General features: G+C 39.6%; 1 protein-coding gene across 1 annotated transcript; it reads left to right on the top strand.

The window, feature by feature from the left end:
• The first annotated feature begins 3,330 nt into the window (after nt 1–3,330).
• On the top strand, nt 3,331–25,077 carry mtmr9 (myotubularin related protein 9). The gene is made up of 11 exons (XM_063002194.1): nt 3,331–3,400; nt 6,681–6,863; nt 7,039–7,147; nt 8,572–8,697; nt 8,812–8,985; nt 9,056–9,273; nt 10,330–10,491; nt 12,796–12,937; nt 13,108–13,328; nt 14,367–14,518; nt 22,584–25,077. The coding sequence occupies exons 2-11, from the start codon at nt 6,682–6,684 to the stop codon at nt 22,745–22,747; spliced, it is 1,650 nt and encodes a 549-aa protein (XP_062858264.1). The 5' UTR covers nt 3,331–3,400; nt 6,681; the 3' UTR covers nt 22,748–25,077.
• The last annotated feature ends 361 nt before the right edge of the window (nt 25,078–25,438 follow it).

A 25,438-nucleotide genomic window follows, 5' to 3' on the forward strand; every position in this document is an offset into this window, starting at 1 on the left:
CGTGACCAGATCAAAGCATAAAGTGGTGGTAAAACAGTAAATGAATAAATGAATTCATGTTCTCTCAAAGAATGGTGATGTAACAGTGGTAAACATGCTCTTTTTCTAATCTTTTTTTGTAACATGTTGAACAATGCAATTTAGCATATATTAAAAAAACAATAAACTTTGTAAGCTAAAACATCAGACAAACGTGTGCTGTTAAATACAATACAAGTAAAATACTTGACAAATCATGGCTTGATGTTTTAATAGCTTTTAACATTTCCCCATCCTTAGCTGTATAAATAAATCCAGGTCACACAGTGTGTATAAATGTATAACAATTATATAGTTACAAATAAAAAACGATGAAAATTATACCTATCCAAACAGTGGATTTTGAATTTTTTTCCTAGTGTCTCTTTACTGTGTTCATGTTTGAAATTACTCACCTCACTATTTTTTAACTATCAATTTATCAGCTGTTGTTGACACTTAATGGATCTGGTGCTTACCCTGCAACTGTACAACTTTATTTTTTCAGGATATTAACGTCATGTTTTACACACTTTGGTTACAATTATGACAGGACAGGTAGTTACTGGTTACACAAGATTCATCAGTTCACAAGTTTAATGTCAAATACAGTCTTGTATAATTTTGTATCTCCAATTAACCTGACTGCATGGAGCTCCCAGAGGAAACCCACACAAACACGGGGAGAACACGCAAACTCCACACAGAAAGAACCCAGACTGCTCCACCTTGGGATTAAACCCAGGACCTTCTTGCTGTGAGGCGACAGTGAGCCATCGTGCCGCCCGGATAAATGTAAAACAGTAAAATGGTTTCAAATGCAAAACAATGATTGAATATTGTATTCCAACATACATCTTTTGTATGTCTATTATCAAGCTTTACTTAATGCAGTGTAGTAATTACAGATGTCCTTTATAAGTATATACAGAATAGTATACCCATCCAGACAGTGGATTTTGAAATTTTCTCCTAGTGTCTCTTTAATGTGTTCATGTTTGAAATTACTCGCCTCACTATTTTTAACTATCAATTTATTAGCTTGTTGACACTTGATGGACCCAGTGCTTAGAATAGAATATAATGTCTTGTATTGTCATATATACAAATACAGGTGTACGTACAGTACAACAAAATTCTTTCTTCACATATCCCATCTTGTTTGGATGCTGGGGTCAGAGTGCAGGGTCAGCCATTGTGCAGTGTCCCTGGAGCAGAGAGGGTTAAGGGCCCTGCTCAAAGGGCCCAACAGTGGCAGCATGGCAGAGCCAGGAATCAGACTCTCAACCTTACAATTGATAGCTCAAAGCCCTACCCTCAAGGCTACTACTGTCCAGCAGTGGGGGCTCCTGCCAAATCTCTCAGGGGGGGGCAATTGTTTTGATGATGGCCAAGGTGACCCGTTCAATGGGTAGATTAAAGCTTAAATAATTAACATCTTAAGTCATGTCAGTTTGCCCTCACAAATAACTTTGAACATGGAGAGAGACCAGCTTTACCATTAATCATAAAATTAAGTAAAGCCTTCACACTAACAATTTAATTCAGTCTTCATCAGATAGCATTTTATTTTAGGTGCAGCAGATCCAGAATAAAGATTGGCATCAGGGCTGATGTGCAGTGAATAAAGAAGTACAATTAAACAATTGGGGAAATACAATAAGTGCAATCACAATTCACAATTTAAAAATTATATTACTTTTTTTTTTAATTTACTTGTTAATTATATGATTTTCCCCCCTTTGTAGATGCTTGATGTTTAAATTTGGTCTGGGTGGCCCTAATTCTTAAGTTGCTAATTTATCCTGATTACTAGGACGACTGAATGGCATTAATGACACGATGGAGTTGCTCCGAACTGAGGTAATGGTAGTCATGGTGACGAGATCGCGACACCAGGTTACGTGTGACGCAAGCACGTAAGTGCGAGCCCTCCCGGAACCCATTCAGAATGTATTGCAGCGCCTGCAGTTAGAAAAAAAGAGCCTTAACATGAGTCTATGAGAGCAATTCGGGGCGATTTTTAGTCAGACTGAAATCGCCCCAAAAGGGGCGGTACTGTACGGAACACAACTCCACGCTGATTGGACTACGATATTCAGAGGCAAGAGACTGTCCAGAACAGTCACAGCTGTGATATAAATTTTTTTTTTCCCTTTCGCCCTTTGGTGGTGCGTCGCCCGATAGCCCTAAGAAACGAGCTGCCCCTGCTGTCCAGGTAGGCAGTTGCTTACCCTGAACCAGGGGCGGAGCCAGGGGGTGGCCAGTGGTGGCCATGGCCACCATAAATGAATCTTTGGCCACCCCTCCGGCCCCCCCATCACCGCTTTGCCGGCAACTTTTTTTGCGGAAGCATTTCTGCACGCAGGTGTTCTCATAGGGACGCAATTCAACAGCGCACCTCAAAGAAGTAGTTCTCCACCAAAACAGTGCAGTAAATGTCAACCACCAACACAATTACAGAAGTAGTACTACTTAGTGCTACTAGTACTACTATTACTATTAGTAGTATTTGTGGCGAGCTACGAGTAAAGGCGCCTGCTGGCTCTGCGCGTTCCAGTGTTGCCAGATTGGGCGGTTATCCGCCTAATTGGGCGGATTTTGTTGGAAAACAATTTAATAGCAGTTAAATAACACTTCTATTTAAAATAATATATTCCGTTTTAAGAAGCTCCAGCATTGTAGAAGGCTATTTAAAGTAAAGTCTATTTTCAATGCTGATTTGGCTTAATAGTGTTGGTCAGTCTGTATCATTTTGTTGAAAGAAAATTAAAATTTGTTTTCCATTCATTCAGACTAGCATGTTCTGGGGTTCAAATGAGTCTCATCATTACACACAAGTTGGCAGCCAAATGATAAAGTATTGCAAATGAATATCTTTGAAATTCTTCCTCATAATGTTAAGGTTATAGGCTGTATTTTGTTTTTTCACTTGTCAGAGAAAATGAAGAGAAAAAAAAGCTTATTATTTTCCGTGATGTAATTCTACATGGCACTTCCTGCCTGTATAGGTAAATGAGTGAGTGACCACATAAAAAAGGTATCAGTTTCTGTGCCACCCCTGTGTGAGCAATGGTCTCAGTCTGGCCACCCCTATGAAAATTGTCTGGCTCCGCCACTGCCCTGAACCTGTACAAGATCTCAGACAGGAGAATTGCAGTGTTAGTTTATTCTGCATCTTAATTCTTTAATGCTTTTACACATTTAGAAATGCTTACCTGGTTAATTTGTTGGTTAATATCTGGTTAAATGCGCAACACGCATGAAAGTCAGGGACATGGTTCAGCTCCTGAACACTGGGCGGTGATATAAAACTACTATCTCCTCTGTAAAATCCCAAAGAACAGAAAAAACAGGAAGAGGAGTCGGGAAGAGAAGTCAGGTGAGATTGCATTGCTTTATTTGATCTGTAACATTAATGGAGATGTAGATGACAGCAGGGTTAAATCGCTGTGCACGTTTCTACTAAACTGAATCATTATTAGCTCTGTGCGCTGTAGCATATCGGTGCTTCAGTTACTGCATTTACGTCACAACAACAACCGCGCTAGCAAGCTAATACACTCATATGTAAACATGCTAGCTTATGTGAGGACTGTTAAATGTGTTTTGCTGTAGTTCTTTTGTTTATGTTTACCTTTTTGACTGTATTTTGCTTTTATTACTTAATTATATCAATTTCCGTTTATCTGTATTGTCCGGCGTCTGAATCCTAAATAGCTAATATTCACACATTGGGTTCAGTGTTAATCGTAACAGACACAAAACAAAACGTTGATCATTTTAAATGTTTTTGCTCAAAAACGCAGCATAAAACTGAAGTCAAACGTTTTTAGTAATTGACATTTTGTAAGGAAATCCTGTGTTTTATCCCATTCTTAGGATTTACTGATTCATTTATTAGGATTTTAACATCATGTTTTACACACTTTGGTTACATTCATGACAGAACAGATAGTTACTCGTTACACAAGATTCATCAGTTCACAAGTTTGATGTCAAACACAGTCATGACCAATTTTGTATCTCCAATTCACTTTACTTGTATGTCTTTGGACTATGGGAGGAAACCCACGCAGACACAGGGAGAACATGCAAACTCCACACAGAAAGGACCCGGACCAAACTCTTCTTGATGTGAGACCCACTGAGCCATTGTGCTGCCCAATTTTACTGATTTCTGCAACTGTTTATTTGCTCAGACTAAAGGTTGATACACCTCCTTTTTTTTTACGAATGTGTGATGAATGTGAGTTGCATTGATTGCACAGACTGACAAACTCTCTACAGATCTCACAAAGCAGTAACATCTTTAACATTGCTATTTGCTGAGAGGGTATCTGCAGGGGCGGCTCGTTCCTTAGGGCTATCGGGCGACGCACCACCAAAGGGCGAAAGGGAAGAAATTTTTCTATCACAGCTGTGACTGTTCTGGACAGTCTGCCTTGCCTCTGAATATTGTAGTCCAATCAGCGTGGAGTTGTGTTCCGTACAGTACCGCCCCCTTTGCTGCCCCGGATTGCTCTCATAAGCTGCGTCCGAAATCGCATACATACAGAGTACGTACTAGATTGGAGGAAGTATGCACTACTCGGCCGGTAAAAAAGTACATACTTTCAGTACAGAAGTATGCAGTATGCACACAACACCGCTACGTACTACATCCGCCATCTTACCAACGTCAAGTGATGACGTGATGACGTAATATCACCATAGTTACAGACTCATTACAAACCCCACTCGCCAAATTTTGGATATTTATCGTCTTTTTGTTATTTATTCGTCTTTAACATTTTTATTTTATTTATCTTACTTACACTTGTGAACAGAGGACTCTCCGTTTTCCGCTATCTTTCTTGTTTTTTATTCCGCTACGAACACCTACGCAGCTCCAGTTGTATTATGGGATACATTAGCGGACCACAAGTGTGCATCGCTTGCATACTCAAACATGGCTGCCCAATAAGTAGGTCATCCGTGTACTTCTCGTGTACCTCTTTGTGTATACTATGTATTCGGACATACTAACCACTCTCGCGTACTCATTTCGCGTACTATTGAGTATGGAAGTATGCGATTTCGGACGCAGCTATAGACTCTCATGTTAAGGCTCTTTTTTTCGAACTGCAGGCGCTGCAATACATTCTGAATGGCTTCCGGGAGGGCTCGCACTTACGTGCTTGCGTCACACGTAACCTGGTGTCACGATCTCGTCACCATGACTACCATTACCTCAGTTCAGAGCAACTCCATCGTGTCATTAATGCCATTCAGTCATTGTATCAATCAGGATAAATTAGCAACTTAAGAATTAGGGCCACCCAGACCAAATTTAAACATCAAGCATCTACAAAGGGGGGAAAATCATGTAAGTTACAAGTAAGTAATGTAATTTTTAAATTGTGAATTGTGATTGCACTTATTGTATCTCCCCAATTGTTTAATTGTACTTCTTTATTTACTGCACATCAGCCCCCGATGCCAGTGTTTATTCTGGATCTGCTGCACCTAAAATAAAATGCTATCTGATGAAGACTGAATTAAATTGTTAGTGTGAAGGCTTTACTTAATTTTATGATTAATGGTAAAGCTGGTCTCTCTCCATGTTCAAAGTTATTTGTGAGGGCAAACTGACAGATGACTTAAGATGTTAATTACTGTATTATTGCTTTAATTTACCCATTGAACGGGTCACCTTGGCCATCATCGCAACAAATGGGGGTGGATCAGTGATGGTTTGGGCTGCCATATCATGGCATTCCCTTGGCCCAATACTTGTGCTAGATGGGCGCGTCACTGCCAAGGACTACCGAACCATTCTGGAGGACCATGTGCATCCAAAGGTTCAAACATTGTATCCTGAAGGCGGTGCCGTGTATCAGGATGACAATGCACCAATACACACAGCAAGACTGGTGAAAGATTGGTTTGATGAACATGAAAGTGAAGTTGAACATCTCCCATGGCCTGCACAGTCACCAGATCTAAATATTATTGAGCCACTTTGGGGTGTTTTGGAGAAGCGAGTCAGGAAACGTTTTCCTCCACCAGCATCACGTAGTGACCTGGCCACTATCCTGCAAGAAGAATGGCTTAAAATCCCTCTGACCACTGTGCAGGACTTGTATATGTCATTTCCAAGACGAATTGACGCTGTATTGGCCGCAAAAGGAGGCCCTACACCATACTAATAAATTATTGTGGTCTAAAACCAGGTGTTTCAGTTTCATTGTCCAACCCCTGTACATGTCTGTTACAAGTGTATTAGATAGATAGATAGATAGATAGATAGATAGATAGATAGATAGATAGATAGATAGATAGATAGATACTTTATTTATCCTGAAGGAAATTATTGAAATTATTTAACATGTAACCTCAATTCTTTGCATTGCATTTTGTTTATTACACTATTCAGCACACTGTTTTGCAATTACATGTAAAGACATTAAAAGAAAAAAAACTCTATGGCTTTTTGCCGTATTGTTTATACCAATTATGTCTTTTATTATGTGTTCCTTGGTGTGTAAAAAGTGTTCATCTGCATGCCATAGAAAAGGAAGTAATTCGGGATTGAGCCCATACCCTGATGTGGTTTTGTTAGATCTGACATTATTTTGTACTGTATTGCCGTCCCACATCCAGACTTTTCTTACCTTTAGAATGGAGTTTGCAGAGCTGATCAAGACCCCTCGAGTGGATGGAGTAGTCCTGCACAGACCTTTTCTGCCTGTTGTGGAGGGCACTCTGTGTTTAACTGGCCATCATCTCATCCTGTCTTCACGGCAGGACAACACAGAAGAGCTCTGGCTGCTCCATGCTAACATCGATGCCATTGAGAAGAGGTGAGCTTATTATTAATTAGGTGTGCTTTTTGTGAGCCTAAAAACTGTACTTTTTACATTTTTATGTGTTTATACTTCATAAACTCTTTGTATAGCCCAATTTTCGGTTTTTTCGGACAGAGGTAATACCCTGATTTAAAATGATCTCTCTTTTGTTTGTTTTTTTCTGACCTAGGTTTATTGGATCTCAGGGCACAATTATTGTGAAATGCAAGGACCTAAGAATTATCCAGCTGGACATACCTGGCATGGAGGAATGTCTCAACATTGCTAGCTCTATTGAGGTGTGGTAAATTTTTTACTATGCTGCTGTGGTCTGATTCTGTGGTTATGTTTTACTTTTTCATGCTGTAATGAATAATCATTAACGATAGTTTGAAACCCTATATTCATTACTCTGCTTTTATTACAATGTTCAACTGCTTGAATGTAATTGTTGTAGTTGAGCTGCTTAAAGCTTTTGTATGAGTAAGACTAATGACTTACATATATGAGTTAGTACCTGACTGTATAAGTCCTTTATTGGTCCAGGCACCACTCCCATGTTTTGGTTTTCTGTGCTGTAACCATGTCAGGGCTTATAAGAACCGACTATGAATTCTAGACTGTTCATTCAGACAGGACTTAAGTGCATTGCTTTCATGCTCTTCAAATAAACTTGCGTAACACAGGCCAGTCAAGAACAGTAATTAAAATGTGCCTTTGCAACAGCAGCTTTGATACAGTGATCTTGCACACATATGGTGTTTTGTACTCCCACACACACTGGCATACCGATTAAGGCCATAAAAAAGCTTTATGGTGAGTCTCACTAATCTGCTTGCTGGTCTTCCCACCACTAACCAGATAGGACAAAGTGACTCCTCACACAAAGACAATGGCTGTGTCTGAAACCGCATACTTCCATATTGGACAGTACGCATACTGCACACTTGCATACTGAAAGAGCTTAATGCTTTACCTGTCGAGCAGTGCGCACTGCCTCCAGTGTCCGTGTGGGTTTCCTCCGGGTGCTCCGGTTTCCTCCCACAGTCCAAAGACATGCAAGTGAGTTGAATTGGAGACACTAAATTGTCCATGACTGTGTTCGATTTAACCTTGTGTGAACTGATGAATCTTGTTTAATGAGTGACTACCGTTCCTGTCATGAATGTAACCAAAGTGTAAAACATGACATTAAAATCCTAATAAACAAACAAACAAACACTGCCTCCAATTGAGTACATACTGTTTAAGTATGCGATTTCAGACATATGATGGACGCCTAGCCAGGTTGTTCGCCCAGCAGAGATTCAAACTTTAGATCCCAGCAGTGGACCCAAGAAAATTTTAATTTAACTGGGCGAAAGGAAATTAGTGTAGAACAAAATATTACACTACTCTATCTGCAGACATATTAACACTGCTGCATGCAGGACGCTCGGTGGCATGATACTGAGATTTCGAGCACTTGAGTTTACCTCTCAGCTCTGCCATTGGCAGTCTGTGCACCTACATGAACATGATTGGCTATGTCCGGGGTAGGGCAGACCAAAGGGGGCATGTGTTAAGTACGGCCCTCCTTGTTTAAGACAGGAGTTTGCAGCAGTAGAGGAGATATAATTGGATGATAATAATAATAATGTTTAAATGTTTTAGCCGTTGAAGCAAAATAGTTGTCCTACCTGACATTTCTGCTACATTTTCAGCAGCAATCTTTCTTTTTCAGGCATTGGCCACACTCGACTCTGCTGCACTGATGTATCCGTTCTTCTACCGGCCCATGTTTGAGGTCATAGAGGATGGGTGGCATTTGTTCTCACAAGAAGAAGCTTTCAAAGACCTAGAATCAATGGTATAGTTTATTTTTTTTAAAACAAGGTTAAACATATGACAATGTTTTTTTTTTTTTTTTCTTATAGTCTCAGAGTTCAGACAGGTGTTATTTTGTGCTGTTTCTCTCTAACAGACAGATGAATGGAGACTCAGTGAAGTAAATAAAGACTTCACCGTTTGTCCCTCCTACCCTGCATTGGTGGCTGTACCCAAGGACGTAGATGACGACACGTTGTGTAAAGCTGCTACTTTTCGGCACAGTGGACGTTTTCCCGTGCTCAGCTACTACCACAAGAGGAATGGCATGGTCAGCAAAGTCCTATGTGTGGTTTTATCTTCATCAAGAATAGGCATTTACTAGGTGTCTTTGTTTACAGGTGATGATGCGAGCTGGACAGCCTCTGACTGGAACGAATGGGCGTCGTTGTAAGGAAGATGAGAAGCTGATTAACGCTACGCTTCGTGCAGGAAAACGAGGTTACATCATCGATACACGCACTTCTGCTGTAGCGCAACAGGCTAAGGCTCGTGGAGGCGGCTTTGAGCAGGAGGCCAACTACCCACAGTGGAGAAGAATTCACAAAGCTATTGAGAGGTCTGTTAATGTTTACTTGAAGGCCAGGACACATGTGTACAGTCATTTAGCACTTTATTAGGTACACCTATCTGGTAGTTATATTCATTGATTATTATATGAGCTAAACCTACCATATAGATGAACTTTGTGTATAGGCAATCACTGACTGTAGTCTATCTGATACCTCCCTATATGCCAGTCATCAATCAAAAGGGCCCCTTAAACACTAAATGGATAAAAGTGTTGGGACACCTCATTCCACTTGTTAAATTTATGTGTTTTTGCCATAACAATAAACCAGTTAGTTATATTAAGGAAATATGCTTCCTGCAGCAACAGTTAAGTTTCCTGCTCCAGCATGACTGTGCCCCTGTGCACAAAGCAAGGACTATAAAGACATGAAGAAAAGCTGTCTTTAAAGAAACTCCAGTGGTCTGCACAGAGCCCTGACATCAGCTCCACTGACTAGCTTTGAAATAAACTGGAACGTCATTTGAGACTTTCTGGACCAATATCATTGCCCAGCCATACAAATGCTCTTTTGACTGACTGGGCACAAATTCCCACAGACATACTTAAAAGTCTTGTGAGAAGCCTTCTCACAGAAGTGGCTGTTGTTAAAGCTGAAAAGATCACATATAGATCGATTCATTTTAATACCATTTGTTTTCAAAATGGAATTTCCAACAAGCTCAAAGTCAGGTGTCCAAATACTTTTGGCCGTATAGTGTATTAGTGCACCCTTAGCGCCGGTCCCAAGCCCGGATAAATAAGAGTATTGCGTTAGGATGGGCGTCGGGGATAAAAATCTTGGCAAAATTAAATATTCTGTTAAATGATCCGCTGTGGTAACCCCTAACAGGAGCGGCAGAAAGGAATCATTTATTTATTTATGCCTTAGTTCACTTTTTCCACACTCACTGACATAATTAAATTTAGGTGGTGTTATCTCTTAGAAACCTGATTTGTTGATTAACCCAGAAAAGGAATAGAAATGTTGGAAATTTTCTTTCTTTTATTTAGATGTAATACAATGTGCTGTAGCTTTTAAATGTGTAATGTAATCTCTCACAGGTACAATATTCTACAAGAAAGTCTGATCAAACTAGTGGAGGCAAGTAATGACCACTCAAACAGCATGGACCGCTGGCTTAGCAAACTGGAGGCCTCCAACTGGCTGAGCCATGTTAAAGAAATCCTCACCACTGCATGCCTGGCTGCGCAGTGCATCGACAGGTTAGAATTTAAAAACTCCTCTTATCTCTTTTCTTTCTCTTTATGTCTGTTCTGTCTCTCGTAGACAGATGCATTAAAACTCAGTGGGTTAAGCTATTCATAGACATTCAGTGTGAAAATATGGGGGTCATATTAAACTAGCACAAGTTTACAGGCCATGCACATGAAAAGACATATGTTGTGTGTATTTCTTCTTACACGTGCTAAGATGGAAGGAAGTCTGTAAAGAAAAGAGTGAATATACTTGTGAAGAAGTGTGGCTCATTACATATCATGTCTAATTATCTGAGATTATCTGAGATTTTTTTCCACATCCCAAAACAAAAGGCATGTCATTCACCGTTAAAATATTCAAAGCGGTTGCCAGGTCATTATTTATTCCGCCTAATGATTTTTTTTTATTAAGGATGCAGGTTGGTTTTCTTTTTTAGGTTTCCAAGTGAAGGTGTTTTATCTACTCTAGATCAGTTATGTTCAAATATAAACTAGCAGCCATGTGGTGATGTTCCCCTATAATTATTTTCTTTTTGTTATTAGCTCTGAACGTTCCTTGTCCAGTATTTGGCAGTAAATTGCTCTACTTATGTCCATTGATATTATTAAGTCATCTGAGTATGTGTAATAATACAAAACAGGAATGCAGATATTGCCAAAATCTTTTAACCGATAAACAAGCATCATTAGTAGACATTTATACGATAACCGACAGGATTATAGCATCCTGTTAAAATATAATCACACCTCTGAGCTTCATATCAGCAAGTCACAATTTTTTTCTTTTAAAAGGGTAGAACTCCAGGTACATTTGGTCCCCCCAAATTTCAATTCATATGGCCTGGTTTTAATATTTTCTACTAGGTTGTTTTTTGGCACTTATGGTGATCATGTACAGTCGTTGCAACTGTGATCATATCAGTGCTTACCAGTTTAAAATGTGGAAGAAGCTGAGGAAGACATTTATGGCACTGGTAATGTGTGTTTTTTTATTTTTTTTATTCACAAGCCACAATTGCCTGCAAAAAGTTAAATTCCACTCTTTATATGAGCCAGAGATAAAACGAGTTAGCTGCATCAAAAAGCTTATCAGCCTTGAATCCACACTGCTTACATTTTACTCTTTATTAGAAGACTATCTTCATTTATGACTACACTTACTAAACAGTTTCTGTAGTTGATTCTGAGCTCTCATTTATTCATGTTGCAGTGCTTGTACATTTTCACCATACGTGGTTTATGAGCAAAATGCATGATCTGATAACAGATTGCTCACATTTACAGTGCGCCTCTCTATCTTCATACATCTTTTCTGAGGCACATTTAAGAAGATAGCTGTGTGTAACTAGTTCATAACTGTGTTAATTATTCTAAGCAAATCTAAAAGTGTTATTACATAATTCATGCTATACTCGTTTTAAAGCCCGTTTGAGTGCTAATGGTTAGCTATTGTCTAAGCTGCAATCATCATTAGGTTTGTAAACTGCTGGCTCTGCTGGGTTTCATGCTGCTTTTGGCACACTGCCCATTACTGTACAATGTGCTTGCACAAATTTAGGCATGGATTATTTTGAGTGCATTGTTGTGAATATGAGCTAATTGCTGTAAATTCTTGCACATTTACATTCTTGCATAACATTTATGAAGCTGAGACGATATTTTAAACGTTCTCTATTAGAATATTGTAGACTTTAAGTTATATTATACTGTAATAAGTTTAACCCAGGAAGCAGCCATAAAAGTATTTTGCTGTCATTGATTAGGAGTTTTCTTTTAAATGATTTTTAAACTGTGTACATTGTCAAACCAAAGACCAAGACAAAGTCCAAAGCCTATTACAGTTACAAAAATAGAAGAAAATAATGTGAAAATACATCTGTATAAGGAAGGTAGACAGCATAACTGAAAGATATTAGATTAAAAAACCTGCTCCTTTCTGTCTATTTTACGCACACCAAACCAACGTACACTGCAGACGCAAGACTTCAGTGGTTTTAAATAAAGTACACTGATGTTGAGAAGTGCTGATCTTAATCTTTTTCAAAGATCTGTGAGAACACCTTAACATAGCTGAACACTCTGCTCCCAAACAAAAGGGCAAAACCAACCTAGGTGTTTTTTTTTTTTATGAATTGGGACATGGCTATTTAAAACCAAGAGTTGGCATAATAAATAGAAACTAGTAGAGTTTGAATATCATTTAAGAATAATGTACTGGACTTTTAAGCAACATAAAAGAAGCAACTCCTTAAGATTTGCAATAACACTTTGTTTCGTTATTTGTTTGTCCTGCCTGCTGGGTGTCATCAGAGAGGGTGCATCAGTGCTGGTCCATGGGGCGGAGGGCACAGACTCTACACTGCAGGTTACCTCTCTAGCCCAGATTATTCTGGATCCAGGATGCAGAACAGTTCGTGGCTTTGAGGCCCTTGTGGAGCGTGAGTGGCTGCAGGTGAGATATGTCTGAAGATCAGAAATATGGAATAAAATGGAAATTGAGTCCAAATTAATTTTCTTATCCCTATATAGATTAATTTTATAGGTCTATTCATCCACACCCACCCATCCCATGACATTATTATTCATAATGTGATATTATCTGATTTCTTTTAATTTGCACAGGCAGGTCATCCGTTCCATCACCGCTGTGCCCAGTCAGCATATTCCAATGGGAAGCCTAGAAATGAGTCGCCGGTGTTCCTGCTCTTCCTGGACGGTGTGTGGCAGATCCTGCGCCAGTTCCCTTGCTCCTTCCAGTTTAATGAACAATTCCTGGTCATGCTGTTCGAATATGCTTATGCGTCCCAGTTTGGAACCTTTTTGGGAAACAGTGCAGCTGAGAGGTCAGTGCTCAGTCCCATACATTTGCCTTCAGTTTTTCTAGCCAGACTTGTATTTTCACCAAAAATATTGATATTTATTTTATTTATTTCTGCACTTCATGATCTAGATTGACATTAAACTTTAAATGAATCACATATAATAATTGTATTATCAGAGGATGACAAGAAATCCCAGAAAACAGGCATGTACACTATATGGCCAAAAGTCCTGACCAAGTCTTGACCTTAATCCCACTTAACAACTTTGGAGTTAAATTTGAGTTTCACCGAAATGCTTTAAAAAAAAAAAAATGTGTTTAAGTTCATTTGGGTTTTCTGACACTAGATTATTCATTTAAAGGTGTAAAAAGTTTTACAATACTGGTAATACTGGTGCCACTGTCTACTGTCAAGTCAGCTTTACAGAGCCAATAGACTTTTTGTGCAAGAAAATGGCCCTGCTCAAAAGCACCTTAATACCCCCTGAAATTTGTTGCAAATCGCATTAATAGTGAAAGTCTTTGAGTGAGAGTTCTGTGTTAAAGAAGTTACCAGGCCAGATGGACTAGAATTATTTTTAAAACAGAAAAGATCGGACATTCAGACCCAACAACACCGAACCTGCTGTCAAGCATGGTAGTGGCAGTGATAGCTCAGTGGTTAAGGTACTGAGCAAGACCCTTAACCCTCAATTGCTCATTGTGTTCCGCTCATTGTGTAAGTCGCTTTGGATAAAAGCGTCTGCTAAATGCTGAAAATGTAAAACGTAAATGTAGTGGTAGTATGCTCTGGGGTTGTTCTGCATCAGGTTAGGCTGCTGCACTGCATAAAATAATGGGAAAATAATAAGTGATAAGAAAGGATAAGTCTTGTGTTTTGAATGCAGTTTGTTGTAGGATGCAACTGCATATTAACAAGCACATATAAATGCTATGATCAGGTGCATTCATACTTTTGGGAATGTAGGGTATGCTTAAACACTACAACAGTAGAGACTGGAAACTGTGTAGTAGAAAATGGTTGTGTATTAATGTGATTTGTATTTGTTTGGTGAGACAGGGTGAAGCTGAAACTTTCTCAGAAGACTGTATCCCTGTGGTCGTGGGTGAACAGGCCTCAGGAGCTGGAGCGCTTCCTTAACCCACTCTATGAGCCTAACAGTCTCGTCATCTGGCCATCTGTAGCCCCACAGAGTCTGATGCTGTGGGAGGGTAAGAACTATTATAAATCTTAAAAATCTGCTTTATGTCTTTATTTGTAGTGTTTCCTCTGGTTTGTAGTGTTTCCTCTGTTGGGTGTAATCAGTACAGAGCAACTGTGTAGCTAATTCCAGTGAAAAGTGTGATCAAGCTTGGCACACCCTTAACGGTATTATAGTGATGTGTAGAGAATTAAATGAAAACAACAAGAAGTTTCAGTAAACGGACATAAAATATTTATTCTTTACATCTAGTCTTGTGCAGTCCCCAGATAAGTGACGATAGATAGATAGATAGATAGATAGATAGATAGATAGATAGATAGATAGATAGATAGATAGATAGATACTTTATTTATCCCGAAGGAAATTATTGAAATTATTTAGTAAGTGCACTTATTTGCACTTATTTAGTAAGTGCAAACAAGGTTCTTACACCTCTCGTCAAATCTTCATCCATTCTTCTCATGCAAAAGCCTCTGGCTCATTGAGGTTTGATGGCTTTTATGCTGCAACTGCTTTCTTTAAATCATATCAAAGATTTTCTATGTGATTTAAATCTGGAGACTGTGAAGGCCTTTTAGACATTCACAATATATAACTGGTGTATGTTATACGTAGAGTCCTACTAAAAAGTGCCAGATTTCACAGCAGTCATTAAATAACACTCATAAATGGAATGATCTCTGTGTTTTGACACACACACACACCTCTGTGTCCTCTGAATTGGTTACCTGAGTAGTGCTTTTAGCTGCTTTAGACTTCTTGGACATTTTGTCTAACCGATTGCTAGTATAACCGAGCGTCTTTAGAGTTTGCTGAGTTTATAAAGAAAGTAATAAACTGTACATAGACAAACTATCGGGAGCATAATACTTTACTAGCTTGTTTTTTGAGCACAGACTACAGAGAGATGATCACGTGTGTAAAGAAACACACTTTTCTATTGATTATGGAATCCCCAAAGGGACAAAATGCACTCAATACGTAAACACACAAACATCGTCAGCACACTACACCACAGAACAGTCTGTTACACTAGCTTAATTGTCGTATGACATTTTGCATATTGCGCGTCATATTTTATACACTACGAGAATGAACACAAACCCTAAATTTTGAATTTTACTGTGTCCTTTTGGGGATTACATAATCAATAGAAAAGTGTGTTTCTCTAATTAGGTAGGGTTCTAGTTATAAGGCTTCCACATTGTGTGAAAAAACTCCACATGCTCTACTAAATATTACGTGACACCATGGCGGTTTACTTATTTTAAGTACAATGTCTTATTGTAATGTCCAATTTTAATCTGAACATCATGAGGCTTCATGTTCATACACACAGTATAAATGCCATAATATAACCGTTTTGTTCTGTCGCATTACGAGTGTGTTCAGAACATTTGCCATTTGGGTACACGGTGATTTGCATCTCCAGCATACAATGTACCTGACGAGCTGCTACTGTTTAACCTCTAGATGGCAGTAGTGCATTTACCCAGCACTTCATATACAGTATCTAGACTTATTTATTTCACTTCAGTTTAGTTTTAATTGTTTACACTACCTCTATTTACACTACCTCGTTCTTATTTTGTTACCATGCAGGTCGGATTAACATTTATTGCCTGCAGATGGCTGAGGGTTCGTTTCAAGCACGTTTGTAGTAAACTGTGTTAGTAAAGATTTAAGTTTTGAGTTGGTGTATAAGGCTGGATTACTAGAATGAAGACTGTTTACTATTTAGTTTTAATCTGAAGCCAGTAAAAGCCCTTTTGCAAATATATTACTGTTAATAGGGCTGGACGATATGGCTAAAATTTATATCACGATATAACTCCTAATTTCGGTCGATATGATATAATTCCGATATCAATATGAATAACACAAATGTCAGAAAAACTGCCAAAAACACCAAAATTGGATGCCTGTACCTGCAAACCTCTTTTCTGGTTTCTGGCAAGAAATACAAGCTGAATACACGACTGAATTAGTCCTTCATCTCTTATCAGCTATTTCATCTGCTTCTTTTTCAACTGTGGACAGTGGCAAAGCCAGACAATTTCTATATGGGTGGCCAGACTGAGACCATTGCTCACACAGGGGTGGCACAGAAACTGTCTGATACCTTATTTTGGTATGTGGCTAGTAGCTGTTGATCTAGTAGTGTTTTGGTCACTCACTCGTTTACCTATGGCAGTGAGTACCATGTAGAATTACATCAAGCCTAACATAATAAGCTTTTTATTTTTTCTCATTTTCCCTGTGAAAAACTAAAATATAGCCTATAACCTTAACAGAATTTCAAAGATATTCCTTTGCAATACTTGATCATTTGATTGCAAACTTGAGTGTACTGATGAGACTCATTTGAACCCCAGAACATGCTAGTGTGAATGCATGGAAAACAAATTTTAATTTTCTTTCAAGAGTATGATACATTCTGACCAACACTATTAAGCCAAATCAGCATTGAACATTGACTTTACTTTTAACAGCCTTCTACAATGCTGGGGCTTCTTAAAACTGAATATTCTCTTTTCAATAGAAGTGTTAAAAGTGTTTTTTTTTTAAAAACGCCCAATTAAGAGGAAAACCGCCCAATCTGGCAACAGTGGAACACGAATATCCCGTTGGTGCCTTTATTCGTAGCGCGCTACAACTAATAAGAAGTAATATTAATAACTGGTATTAGTACTCAGTACTAGTACTTCTTCTGTAATTGTGTTGGTGGTTGACATTTATGTTGAGTGTGTAACTGCACTGTTTTGATGGAGAACGACTCGCTTGAGGTGCGCTGTTGAATTGCGTCCCTGTGGGAACCTGCGAGCAGAAATGCTTCCGCAAAAAAGTAACACGGGCAAAGCGCACTGACGTAATGCATATCGATCAAATTTGTTTAAAAATCATATCACCGTTATTGAAACATTTTCTATCGCGATATATATCGATATCGAATTATTGTCCAGCATTAACTGTTAATGATAGCACTGTTTCTAGAACATGGTTATTTAGACCAGCCTTTCTCAACCGGGGTGCCGTCTGGCTTCATCAGGGGTGCCGTCAAAAATATTCTGATAGTGATGGGTCGTATTCTGATAGTGATGGGTCCTTATTTATCATGCCAATAAAGCTTCTTTTGAGTTAAGAGAGCCGTTGCCGAGCTACAGAGAGAACATGCAGAAAAGAAGCAGTGCTCTTAGTATAATGACAAATAATTGAGAAATAAACTATAAACTCATTTAATTATGTTAAATCTGATTTGTTCATGGCGCGAACTGAGCTTTTCGAGCCTAACATTTATCAAAAACAAGTACAGGGAGCGACTGAGGGCTCTGGACCAGGAGCTCCGCGTCTGCCTCTCATCCATCCCTGCCAGAATAGGGCGATTGTGTGCATCATCCCAGGCTCAATTTTCCCATTAAAAGTAAGTCACGTTTACCCCTCCCTCCCTAAATGACACCTTATGGTGTGTGTGTGCGTGTGTGTTAGCAGTCCGAGGGATGCAGAGTGTAAGTTTTTTAATACATTTTAGACTGGGGTGACTTGAGATTTTGCATACTTTTAAAGGGTGCCGTGACTGAAAAAAGGTTGAGAAACACTGATTTAGACTGTTCATTTGCCAACAAGGCTGGGGGCAGAAGGGGGTGTTGGCTCTTAGTGTACCTCATTTAGAATTACTCATCACATTCCTTGGATTCCATGGTATATAGAGGCATATACTCTCTATACTCTATATTATCTATACACCTATGTTCTACTGTCTCCACATGCATGTGTGGCTTTCCTTGGTTTTGTTCCAACTCCTATAAGCACACAATTAGGATTAGATGCTCATATTTACCCCTAGGTGGGTACATGCGTGATGCCCTCTGATGAATTGGCACCATGCCAAAGGTGTGCTCAGCCAGTGAGTCTTCGCCAAAAGTCTCAGGTTCAACAACAGACACACATCAGGGCAATGTCATGGTCTAAACCAATCAGAGCTAGTGAGGGGCGGGACAATATTGTAGTGGCGATATGTGAGCGACATTCAGCTCAGCCAATCAGAATGCAGCACCAGGTTTATACATGTGCGTTCGGACGTTCTGCACAGTGTTGCCAACTTAGCGACTTTGTCGCTATATTTAGCGACTTTTCTGACCCCTCTAGCGACTTTTTTTCAAAAAAGCGACTAGCGACAAATCTAGCGACTTTTTCTGGTGTTTTTGGAGACTCGAACGTGAAAACACATTGTTCTGCAGTTACTGTCCTCAACGAGCAGCGGGTCCTGCCGTGAGCCCCTCCCCCGTCCCAAAGCACGGGCGGTCAGTATCACAGTCAGTGTTGCCAGATTGGGCGGGTTTCCACCAAAATGAGCGGATTTTGTTGGAAATTGGCAGGGAAAAGCACACTGGCAGGTGGACAAAATTTGGGCTAGTTTGTAATTATTTCGGCAGCTTAAAATATAAATAAAAAAAGCTATTGCTAAAGCAGGTGGAATATAAACAGGTCTCCCTTCTCCCACCACATCCAACCCGTTGTCAAAAGTTTGATTGACAGGTTATTCTTTCCAGTCCAAGACACTTGCCACGCCCATAAATACACTGATTCATATGTTAGACAAGTGATTTGAGTTGAATATGAAGGTAAGCAAGTCTCGTACATACAACCTCTCATATGTACGAGAGGGCAAACTTTCATTGCTTGCAAGTTTATTTTTATTTACATGCAAAGGGTTGTGTCCTAACAAATAATGCATTTTACAAACTTGGTAGGCTACTTCAAAGACATGCAAGCAAAAAAAAAAATTGTCCTTTATAATGTATAATTACTGATCTGTACATTTTAAGATATTAATTTGTAAGTCATGATTGTTTAACTGGTTTATTATTTGTGAAATGCCAAACATCATCTGCTTATCCTGTGTTTTGGGCGTTTTTTCATGCATTTTGGCTGAAAATTACTGTCGCAATCTGGCAACCCTGCCCAGAGTAGCTCAGTGTTTTCTTAAAAAACAAAAACAAACCACGAATTAACAGAAGAATGTTCATTTGTAGTTCTAAACATATTTAGGGTGTTTTTACCCACTTTTTGTCTCTCCCACGATGTTATTCCTCTCTTCTACAGCGTCAATTACATGCAAATGAATCATGCAAATTAGGCGATGACGTCATTTAGCGACTTCTAGCGACTTTTAGGACAGCCAATAGCTACTTTCCTTACTGAGGAGTTGGCAACACTGGTTCTGCAGTTAGTTTTGTATATGAGACTCGTCGGATGGCCCCAGAACTTAAGTTCGGGTGCTGGAGCTAGGCAGTCTAAATTGTTGTAACGCTCACTGAAGTCCTGACCAAGCAGTTCAAGTGACTCTTCCTTGTCGTGTGCCTTTATTCCCACACCTCCACCACCACACGCAGCAAAAGACCCGTAACATCCCGTACAGTGACTAGGTGAGCCAACCCTCTAGTAGCAAGTGGCTAATGCTAACGGTAAAGTGCCGCGATAGTGAAAGTAAAAACACGACAATATTTGCGTTAAGTAAAATATAAAAATAACTAAAAGACCATAAAATATTAGAATAAATGTAATCAAAATACGCAGTAAGTGCACCGCAAGCGATTCTGTGTAAAAGATTCAGTAAAGCCGATAATATAATGCACTGCATTTAAGATTACACTCTAGAGCCCCATACACACACACAAACCCCCACACAAATATATATACATATAATTTTTAATATACACACATACATACACACATTTACTCTATTATTATTTTTATAATAGTGTACTATAATTAGACTATAATACTATAATTAACTGTAAAGAACATGGGAAGACCATGGCCTGCAATAGTGTATTTGTGACTGGTTCTAATACATTTCGAATTAAAAGGCTGAAAAAGCACAATGCAGCTATAAAACACATTACATGCCACGATAAATGCACTGCCCAAGTGTCCCCTCTCCCCATGGCTGGATTAGTGACCGGGCCAGTGGGGCCAGCGCCCAGGGGCCCTTGAGGTCAGGGGGCCCCGGGGGGGGGGGGCCTGGCCCAAAACATTTTGCAATGCCTATCAACATTTATGATACGATATATTTTTATTTCCGAGGGCCCTCCATTTTAAGGATCCTCTGACTATTAGGGACTTTGACCCCAGGGCCTCTTGGGGCCCCTAGCCATGCTTTTGGGGGCCCTAGCCATGCTTTTGGGGGCCCTAGCCATGCTTTTGGGCCCCTTATGAAAATGGATGAGGCGTTGTGGCACTGCTCTGACTTCGACTTCTGGCTATTAGGGGTCCTAGGAAAGAGGGGGGCATATTTTTGCCCAGGGGCCCAGACTATCCTTAATCCATCCTTGCCTCTCCCCACTGCCTTTCAGCGGCAGGCAGCAGCAAACAGATCATCAGACGAGGCCATGTTGACCAGATTGTTAGTTAATCATTTACAAGTCAATATTGCCTATATGGACAGCGATTTAAAAAAAAAAAGTGAACCTGTGTTGAATGCGATGCGGTTGAAAATTTAGAAAATTTAAGAAAAAAAGTTAGGCGCACCAGTGCAAAAAGTTAGTCTAGAGCCCTGGTAATGAACATTTTTACTTAAGCCCTGTGTGGACTTCTTCTTTTGTGTATTTCCATGCGCAGAATGATAGCACAAGGCTAAAAAGCTGGCCTAGCTGGGACCTAATTTTTTTTTTTTTATATATACAAAGTTGGATTTTGTTCATTGCGGGGACGCAATAAAATTGACACTAAAGGGAATCATCTTACCTGAGTCCTCCTTCTGGTCCAAATTAACTTATCACATATTTATTAGGTGGGGTCTAAAGACAGATGAGTGGAGATACAGTGACAACTACATTTAGGGAACAATTTTAGTACATAATTCATGGAAATATCTTTTATGATCAGTAGTAAATAAGCTAGTGTAAAGCTGTTGAACTACAAATACACTAAATGGCCAGTATGTGAAGTATGTGAATACCAGACCGCAAGCTTGTTTGAAATCCCAGATTGCCACCATTTTTATTAATTAGGTATATTTTGTTTGGATGCATTGTTTGTGTTGCCTGGGTCACTGTAAAAATCATAGACAAAATGTGGGAAACCCTGCTCTAAACCAAACTTGTCAAACCATGTGCTATGTTTTTAAACACCTGACAGCAGTGGGTGAGGCTGAAACACCTGAACTTGATAATCGATAACAAATAGTCCTGTATAGCCACAATTTAATTTTGCTTGATCAAGATGTAAAATAAATTGTGGTCGGTTGTGTGATTATTTCCCAAAACTATAGAAAATCTAATATATACAAATTTCCCTTATCCAAAAATGTTTTAATAAAAAAACATTAATTAAAATTAATTTGAAGAGTAATAACAGTGATTTGTAAGGGTCCTCATTACTCAGCCATTTCTGTATCGAGTAATACAAAGTAATGCAATCTTATTTCATTTCCTGCAAACACTGGTGCAAAGCCATCAAAAGCCACGACTGGTTTCATAACCTGTTGATGATACCGGTGACCATCTGTGCATGGTGTGAAGGTGTTAAAATTGATTTAGGTTACAGGACTGCTCACACGCTTGTTGGTATCATGAGCATTTCACTGTATAATCCCTCTGGCATGACAGTATTGCTTGTACCCAATTTTTCATGCAGCTTTTATTTTTGGCCCACTTAATAGCTTCGCATTGAGGGTGTGTGGTATAATGTATTTCTTTCACTTTATTTTGAAATGTTTATGGTGGCTCAGTGGGTAGCACTGTCACCTCACAGCAAGAAGGTCCATGGTTCGATCCCCAGGTGGGGTGGTCCGGGTCCTTTCTGTGTGGAGTTTCCTCCGGGAGCTCCAGTTTCCTCCCACAGTCCTAAGACATGCAAGTGATGTGAATTGGAGATACAAAATTGTCCATGACTGTGTTCGACATTAAACTTGTGAACTTATGAATCTTGTGTATTGAGTAACTACCATTCCTGTCAACCAAAGTGTAAAACATGATGTTAAAATCCTGATAAATAAATAAATGTTTATGGTCTGTGACATCTACGTTTTATGCTTCTTGGCTGAGTATTCTGGGTTTTTTCTCCTGTAGGTGTGTTTTTACGCTGGAATCGCTCGACCAAATGCTTGGATGAGGCCTATGAAGAAATGGTCCACATTATTGAATACAATAAGGAGCTGCAGAACAAAGTCAACAGCTTGAGGAGACAACTGGCTCAACTAGAGACCGAGAACAGCCCTCTGCAAAGTCCCTAAGAAGTATGTCTCAAGTCTGGGAAATCATGAGAGAACTGGACTGTTTGGAGTTCCTCTTGAGCACTACTGAAATTACTCTGATAAGTGCATGTATGTACACACGTCCGCACCCACTCTTCCTGCTTCGTTAATTACTTCTGCTTCAAAGTCTGAAGTGTGTTTTTTTGTTTTTAGAATGTGTTATTTCTTGTCTGGCTTTCACTTAGTGCCAACACAGATGCTCGCTCACTCACTCTGAAAGAGAGGCTGCACTAAACAACATCAAATAATTATATATAGGTCAAGGACGAGCAATGTCTGTGTCCAAACCTATTGTTTCTCTTCTAGTTTTTCTTTCTACTAATCTATAGTAACCCCTTTGTCTTGATTAGGATCAAGGTGAGTCTGACTGTACCCAGAAACACTGGTCGCAGTCTATCACAGGGCACCACACACTTACCATTTACATTTTCAGCATTTAGCAGACGCCTTTATCCAAAGCGACTTACATTACTGTTACAGTATACAGTCTGAGCAATTGAGGGTTAAGGGCCTTGCTCAAGGACCCAACAGCAGCAACCTGGCAGTGGTGGGGCAGTGGTGGGGCTTGAACCAGCGACCTTCTGATCACTGGGTCCAGTACCTTAACCACCTTTACCCATTATATTTACTCACTCCTTTATTCCTTGGGGTAATTTGGATTAATCAGTCAACATTTTGCATTTTTCTGGGAGGAATCCAGCATGGAAACATGCTAAACCTCCTACAGACAGTGCCCAGGGGCAAGGTTTGTACCCGGGTCCCCAGGACCCTAGTACTCTGTGGTACCAACATTACATGCACAGTGATGCAGTTTCTATTCTCATTGTCAAACATACATCTTAGCAAGTCAACAGAGAAAATGGGCTACAGCTTAACACAGATGTGTGAAGAACATACCAAACTTATTACCGAAGTTTATCAGAGGCAATGTTAAAATTTGGTGCTGTGCAGGAATCATGTTATCTGTACTAGCCGCTCTCTGTGAGACTATCTCTGGCAGGCGACTGCACGCGTGTCGTAAGTGTCCCGTCATAGTCTGGGGCTCTACTAGGCCAGGGAGGGATGGTGCAAGGAGTGGCTGAAGTTACAGTCAGGGAATTGGATATGACTTTTTTAAGTGCTTTCGGATACTACAATTATGTCTCCTGTTTAAAAGCATATATAAGAAGTCATTTCAAATTGCTTGCCATTGACCCATATATGCAAAGCTTTTCAATACACTGAATATTAATAGCAACCTGGCTTCTGTGATAAGCAGGTAGTGGTGCCTATACTTAATAGTGCAATTGTGTCCCTTGTTTTAGAGGCAGTAGCTACTGACAGTCTATGTTTAAAGCACTTTGCTCCGTCTTCTGAAATTCTTTGTTGTAGAAGAGCAGTGAACTTCACAGTATGATGTGAAGTATTCTAAAAGGGAAACAGTACACATACTAGTTAGGGAGGACAGAACTGTACAGATAAACATATGTTTGTGGCCTTTGCAGCCTCTGCTCCAAAGCAATGTGCTATTCTCAGTGTGGATTATTTTCCGTGTAATGGTGATCATATAATTATGAACAATCACCCACTGAGAAAAGGAAATGTGAACAAAAGTGCAAAAACATGCACCCTCAACGAAGTGTTACAGTCTGTCACAGTAGAACCACGGTTCTTTCATAAACATTTGTAATAAAAAGGGATGTAAAACAATGCTTTAAAGTGGTTTGTTATGGAAATTTTTTTTTTTCAGTTTTACTGAAACAGAACAATACTAATGCTAAATAGCCTATTTCAGGGTACAGATCAAGCATGTTAGTTTGTGCTCATGCAGCCAACATAAAACTGTAGGGCTGCACATGAGAAACAGAAATTTCTTTTCTGATAATCAAGCAAATACTATTACTAAATGTTATAATACTCTTTACCAATGAGACAAGATGAAAAAAGCTTTTCTTGATTTTAATAAAAGGAAATAGATCTACCTACAAACAGAAAAAAACGAATCATTCCAAAGTCAAACTGTTCTAAATCGTGTTTCAGAAAAAACCTACTGACTAACAAAGCATCTGCTCTTGAATAATAGCTTGCTAGCATGTTTGGATTTACATTTAATCATTTTGAAGTTCTCCAGAATAAATGCAACTTAGAGGCGCCCAGGTGGCGCAGCGGGATATTCCGCTTGCACACCAGCACCGAGTTTCTGAACTCCTCGGTTCGAAACTCGGTGTTACCACCGGTCGGCTGGGTGCCATCTAGCGGGCATAATTGGCAGTGCCTGCAGCAGATATTAATTGGCCACTGTATCTGCAGGGTGGGGGCCAGACTATGTGACTGGGTGGGTCTTCATACGCTGTGTAAGGACCCTGATTGGCAGAAGAGACGCCTGTGCAGAAAGCAGGGGCGAGAAGAGGAGGGCTGTGCAGGTCTCGGAAGAGTCTCCTCAGATGCAATCTGGTATCTCTCAGCAGCGGAAGACAAAATTGAGTGCGCTAAATCGGGAGGAAAATGGGGAGAAAATGCATTAAAAAAATTAATAAATAAATGCAACTGAGAGTATGTTTGCTAGCACCTAAGAGCAGTAGGTAACCAGTATAGTGTCCATTTGGACCTAAGAGGGTGAAGAGTTAGTGATTTCCTCGGTATCAGCCAAGATGCATTTTGTTTTATTAGTATTTTTCTGGGATTTATGAA

This window comes from Trichomycterus rosablanca, chromosome 9, assembly GCF_030014385.1.
Source record: "Trichomycterus rosablanca isolate fTriRos1 chromosome 9, fTriRos1.hap1, whole genome shotgun sequence".
NCBI classification, from domain to species: Eukaryota; Metazoa; Chordata; class Actinopteri; order Siluriformes; family Trichomycteridae; genus Trichomycterus; species Trichomycterus rosablanca.